At 41.6% G+C, this 5,550-nt stretch overlaps 2 protein-coding genes across 2 annotated transcripts in view; one reads left to right on the top strand and one right to left on the bottom strand.

Moving 5' to 3' along the window:
• LOC111665627 (venom factor-like) overlaps nucleotides 1-2,498 on the top strand; it is a 27,076-nt gene extending 24,578 nt beyond the window's left edge. Inside the window, exons 42-44 of the mRNA XM_023420699.2 lie at nucleotides 692-772; nucleotides 1,187-1,334; nucleotides 1,721-2,498. Of these exons, the coding sequence (XP_023276467.1) occupies nucleotides 692-772; nucleotides 1,187-1,334; nucleotides 1,721-1,865 (374 nt within the window). The 3' untranslated portion in view covers nucleotides 1,866-2,498. The remainder of the gene's footprint in view (nucleotides 1-691; nucleotides 773-1,186; nucleotides 1,335-1,720) is intronic.
• Nucleotides 2,043-5,550, bottom strand: part of LOC111665624 (uncharacterized) — an 8,947-nt gene continuing 5,439 nt past the window's right edge. The window contains exons 3-6 of the mRNA XM_087177805.1: nucleotides 3,495-3,576; nucleotides 3,094-3,166; nucleotides 2,834-2,994; nucleotides 2,043-2,694 (exon numbers count right to left, since the gene is read on the bottom strand). Coding sequence (XP_087033931.1) covers nucleotides 2,628-2,694; nucleotides 2,834-2,994; nucleotides 3,094-3,166; nucleotides 3,495-3,576 — 383 coding nt within the window. The 3' untranslated portion in view covers nucleotides 2,043-2,627. The remainder of the gene's footprint in view (nucleotides 2,695-2,833; nucleotides 2,995-3,093; nucleotides 3,167-3,494; nucleotides 3,577-5,550) is intronic.

Below are 5,550 nucleotides of genomic sequence, written 5' to 3'. Positions count from 1 at the left end.
TCGTGGTGTCTCGTGGTTTCTCTCCCTGCTTCTGTCAGATCACCGCTGCAGTCGAACCTACACTCCCAAAGAGGACAAAGAGGAGCTGAGTCGGATCTGCAGAGACAATGTCTGCCGCTGCACACAGGGTGAGGGTGTGCGTGTGCCTTCAACAGCGCATTCGTGGATGTGTGTGCGTGTTATTTTCAGTTTACTTTGTTTTTTCTCTCTCACAATCTCCAGGTGACTGCTGCATCCCCAAACCCGACAGTGAAAGTTACCTCAACAAAGAGAGAGAGACGTTTGCCTGCAAGAGCTTACACCATGGTAAGATTCTCTCTCTCTCTCTCTCTCTCTCTCTCTCTCTCTCTCTCTCTCTCTCTCTCTCTCACTCACACACACACACACACACACACACACAGCTAATGTTTCTTTGTATCACCACTTTGTTGTTGTCTTGATTGATCACAGTAGTATAAATAACATGAGAGTGTTAAAATTAATAATAAGAATATTTAGATGATCACGGACTATGGAAACACTGAGTAATATTATAGTATATTTCTTGTATATATGTGACAAATGCTCCCACTGGCACGTCAAAAAAAAACATTAGGATTCATCCTCCCTGGTCCATGAACATCTGTAAACATCTGTAAGGCCTCATCACGAACAGGACAAACATTACTCCTTTATTATTGTTGTGCTTCAGTTTTCCAGGTGAAGGTGCTGAGTGTCAACCGGACTTTCTACGACACGTACAAGGTGGAGATCACACGAGTTATCAAGCTGGGTGAGTCAGTGCGCGCACACACACACACACACAAACAAAGGAAAAACAACAATTCTATTTTAGTTTTTAGTAGTTGCTGCTTTCACTTCCATCTTTCTTTGAACCATTTTATTCTTGATGCTGCACCGACTCGTCAGTCGATTGCACAGTGTCAACGTTCATAGCAGACAATTTTGGAAACTGAAATGATCCCAATAATTTTGTATGAACCTAATCTGATATTATATTTTAATCTGAATCTATAATTTCCATCCTGTCAGGGAGACAAAGTCTTGTATCAACATTAATACTCATGGGAGACCACAACACTCCACTGATATCCAGACTAGTGTCATTATTTCATGCTTAAATGTTTATTTATGCAACAAAATTCAGATGTAAATGATTCCATGTCTCTTTGTGTCTCTCCTCCAGGTGTGGAGGCTGCAGTGGATATCGGCCAGACGAGGCTTTTCATGTCACATGGAGGATGCAGAGAGGGGATCAGCCTGAAGGAGGACACCCACTACCTCATCATTGGCCCCAGAGACGACAAGTGGAAGACTGACAGTGAAATAAACGGGTAACGAAGCAAAAAAAAAAACAAACAAAAAAACCCCCAAAAACTTAATTAAATACACTACTAATGCAATCTAGTACAACAGTTCAGTTCTGATTGACACTGTCAGAGAGGTGTTAATTTAACTATGTAGTAGGTTGTAGTTTGCAGTGGTGTTGCTTTACACCATCACTAGCTACAACCTCAGTAATAAACATAGTTGGTTTTACACAAACTTGCCATTTTACAGGAAATGTGGCAGAGCAGTTGTACTGGACCGCATCAGATTGTTTAGGTGTTCCTAATAAAGCGGACAGCGAGTCAACAATCACAAGATTAAACAGGACTGTTATCTCCTAAACTGTAAAGTCTAAATATAACTACACCTGTCTCTCTTTGCTCTGTCTCAGCTTCATCTACATGTTAGGAAAGGACACCTGGGTGGAGCGCTGGCCTTTGGCTGCAGAGTGCTCCAGCAATCCCGACCTGCAAGATAAATGCACGAGCCTGGAAGCTGCTGTTAATCAACTGTTTGTCGAGGGCTGCAGGCTGTAGAGGCGTCCCAGCAGCAACCGCACGCCGTCCTCGTGTGGACCCAAAGATTTAAAGCTCATTTTTAACCCAGTCTCTATGCCAAGAGCATTTTATTCAGCTGTGTTTTCACTGTGGAACAGAGAACTGAAAGTGTAGCCACTAATAGTGACAGATATAGTCCGGTTTTTCGAAACACGACTGGCAGCAACAAAACTACTAAAACCAGTCAACTCAAGGTTATTATAGCTTTTATAGAACGGCTAATAATAAAACTGTCACACATGCTCACTGTCTGACATGAAACTTACTGTTGAGAAAAGGATGTGGTAAATACAGACACCATTTTCACCAATCCAACGATACATAGGTTCTACTCATCTTTACAAATGTACAGGTTCACAATAAAGTCTAAAATGTCAAAGGTAAAAATACATCAGTTTGAAACATGCAGTAAATACAAATAGCTATTCATGTTACTCTGTTGTTGGTTTGAAATGTTAAAACATACTTAAAATGACCTTGAGGGAGTTTAATTTGACATGTCTGTAATACTATATTAAATAGGCTTCTGAAAAATGTAATAAATCATTTACAGGTTGTTCAGAGTTAACCTGTGCTGACTGAAGATAAACTGAACTCTGATGTTCTGTTTAAGTTTGTGAATCTAAATTTGTGTGTTTTTGTGTTCAGACTGGTCCTAATGAAGGAAATATGTTTAATCAGCAGTTACCCGCTTAAACAAACCACTTAATAAAAGTACCAGGTTGGATGTTCCCCGTGTGTTCAGCAGGTTTTGCTGATTGTGCTGTACAGAGAAGCCACATCCTCCCGTGTTTCTTCACCTCTGGTTCTGAGAGAGAAATAAAAGATAAGGTGGGTTAAAGATTATTCAAAGATACAAATAGTCCCAGAGTTATTATAAAATTGGTAAAAATACACCAGGCGCATGCAACAGAGAGGATAGTGTCCCTGCGTGAAGAGCTGCTCACCTCGGGGCAGCGCTGCCTCTGTTAAATTTGACCGAAGCGTATTTAATATCCTCCCCGTCCTTATGTCTCCTGGGCCGAGCTGCTCTGATGTTGGAGTAGAGAGGATCCACGTGGTTCTGGGAGAACGTGACAGCGGCATAGGTAAGGTCATCCTGCTGAATCTGAGTGGGTAGACACGGGAACGACAAGAAAGATTATTTTCACATTTCTTTGTAGCCGACCCTCTGATGAACATACATACTGAACTTGCCGTTCCTCACCTGTTCCCTGTTGTCTGCTCTCTCTCCAGGCTCAGATGGGTGCTCGGAGGCCCTCTTTTTTCTGATTAAACAGCTGAAATAATTAAAATTTCTATTATTTACTAAACTGAAAACTCAAGTTTCAAGGAACCTGGGTGCAGCTACTTCAGGAAACAAGCTAAAAGTTGCTGAGAGGCTGAGGTCGAGCCTGGTTTCATCTGTCTGATACGCTATTTAAAGATTCGCTGCCAGTCCAAAATACGTGAAAGAAAAACCCTTTATTAACAAAAAGATCAACTTATTATATCACGCACAAAATTATGATCTAAAAATGGTAAAAATGGCCCCAGTGTTTCCAGATTACTTTGGTGGCTTCACTTAAAACTTAAAACTTATAGAAATGGTGAAAGCAAACTGCTTACCTCATCAATATAGAGACAGAGAGGAGAACGACAGCGAGGATGACAGCAGTGGTTGTTCCAATGGCTGCTAACGTCCATGCTCCTAGGTAGTGGTGATACAATGACAGTTCAAATGTTACAGGATGTTAAGCCTCACCGACCTCAGGGTGATATTATGTACATATTCTTCTTACAATTAAATATATTTTGTTTTTGGGACAGTAAAAGAATTGTGGCTCTCCTTAGATGAATAAAAATCACAGCTCTTGTTGTATTTATGATCTTCTAGTAATAAATCCATCTACTTCTGAGGCAAATATCACAAAGGTTGAACCTAATCCAAAACCAGATGTGTGTAAAAGAATTTTTTTTTTTTTTTTTTTTAAATCCAAGAGACCTGAGGACAGTCAGAATCAGTCTGAAGGATGTGTGATCTACATATGAAATCAAAAACAGTCTTCTCTTTCAGGGCTGAAAACTGAAGCCAACACAGGAAGTGAGAAAAACTGCAGTTCCTCTATTGACCACTAGAGTCCGGCTCCAAAAGCGAGTCAATCCCCATAGACTTCTATGTTAAAATGCTTGACTTTACAACGGAAATAAACATGTTTACAGCCTGATACAAAAAACAGATTTGGTCTCTAGAGCTAATTTCCTCCTGCATGACAACTGTACATGGGGTGAACTTTTATATAACTCACCCGTTTAGATTTTATTAAGGCTTAATGTTATGCTTAATTGAGGGTGTGGCATCACAGTCCACTAGCTGTCTGCTTGGTGTCACCTCTGTTAATTCAAATCGCTGAACGAGGATTTTTCATGCAAATATCAGACAAATAATCTGGTTTGTTGTGTAGTTAAGTTTGTGTTTATGTCTGTGGGTAATGTCCAAATAGGCCGGGGAGGCTTGGGGCTTGGCCCAGATAAACCGGTGTGGAGTAGAGCAGGTCCCAAGGAGAAGAGAAAGCTAGTCATGGAGCAGGTTCGTAGACAGGAGGAAATATTAAGGGGTGCTAAGGCAGTGGCCCAGGCTAAGCAGGGACAGTGGGTGAATTGGGAAGGTGTAGACAAGAAAAAGCTTAGCTGGAAAGAACTCTGGAGTATGGAGGAAAGTAGTATTAGATTCTTGATAGGGGCAACTTATGATATATTGCCAACTCCCCAGAACCTAAAACTCTGGGTAAATGGAGACCCACTATGTTCATTGTGTTCAGGTACGGCAACTTTAAAGCACATTCTGTCAGGCTGTAAGGTTAGTCTGTCGCAAGGCAGATATACGTGGCGACATAACCAGGTTTTAAAAAGCTTAGCTGCAGGAATTGAAGAGTTACGGAGGCAGGCAAATTCAGGAGGGCCTAAAATAAAGAGAGTTTCAATCAAGTTTGTTCATGAGGGAGAGAAAGTTGGTAAGACAACAAGAAGGCAAGGCAGCTTAGAGGGTGCTTGTGATTGGGAAATGCAGGTAGATTTAGGAGGAAAGCTTGTTGTTCCCCAGGAAATAGCCAGTACAAAGCTAAGGCCTGACATAGTTTTGTGGTTTAGGAGTAGAATGAAAGTACATTTCATAGAGCTGACTGTTCCCTGAGAGGCCTTAGTTGAAGAAGCATATGAAAGGAAAAAGCTCAGGTATGCAGTGTTAGGGGCAGAAGCAGAGCAGCGAGGATGGAGAGTTAGGATTTGTCCAGTGGAAGTAAGATGTAGAGGATTTATAGCAAGGTCTGTTGTCTCTTTGGTAAGGGAGTTAGGAGCAAGTGGACAGAATGTGAGGAAAAGAGTAAAGGACATGTCGGATGAGGCAGTAAGATCCAGTCGGTGGATTTGGATGAGAAGAAATAATGGTAGCTGGGGGCCCAGCAGGGGGAGCACTTAGGATAGACAGACTCTTAGGAGAAGCAAGGAAGAAATCCAGGAAGAGGAAGTGTTTTTAAGTAGGGGTGTGGCCTGTGTGAGCCTCTTTGAGACCATGCGGTTAGTCCAGGTGAGGTGGCCTGTATTGTTTGCTTGAATTGGTTTGTAGTGTGTCTTTGGCTGTTTATGTGAGTTTGTTTGTTTTAGGTGAGTTGCATGGTGTGGTGTT

The sequence above is a fragment of the Seriola lalandi genome, unplaced genomic scaffold, assembly GCF_002814215.2.
Source record: "Seriola lalandi dorsalis isolate HSWRI2012SDOR001 ecotype SW California unplaced genomic scaffold, Sedor1 jcf7180002054656, whole genome shotgun sequence".
NCBI classification, from domain to species: domain Eukaryota; kingdom Metazoa; phylum Chordata; class Actinopteri; order Carangiformes; family Carangidae; genus Seriola; species Seriola lalandi.
This window is presented reverse-complemented; position numbering and strand designations above follow the sequence as displayed.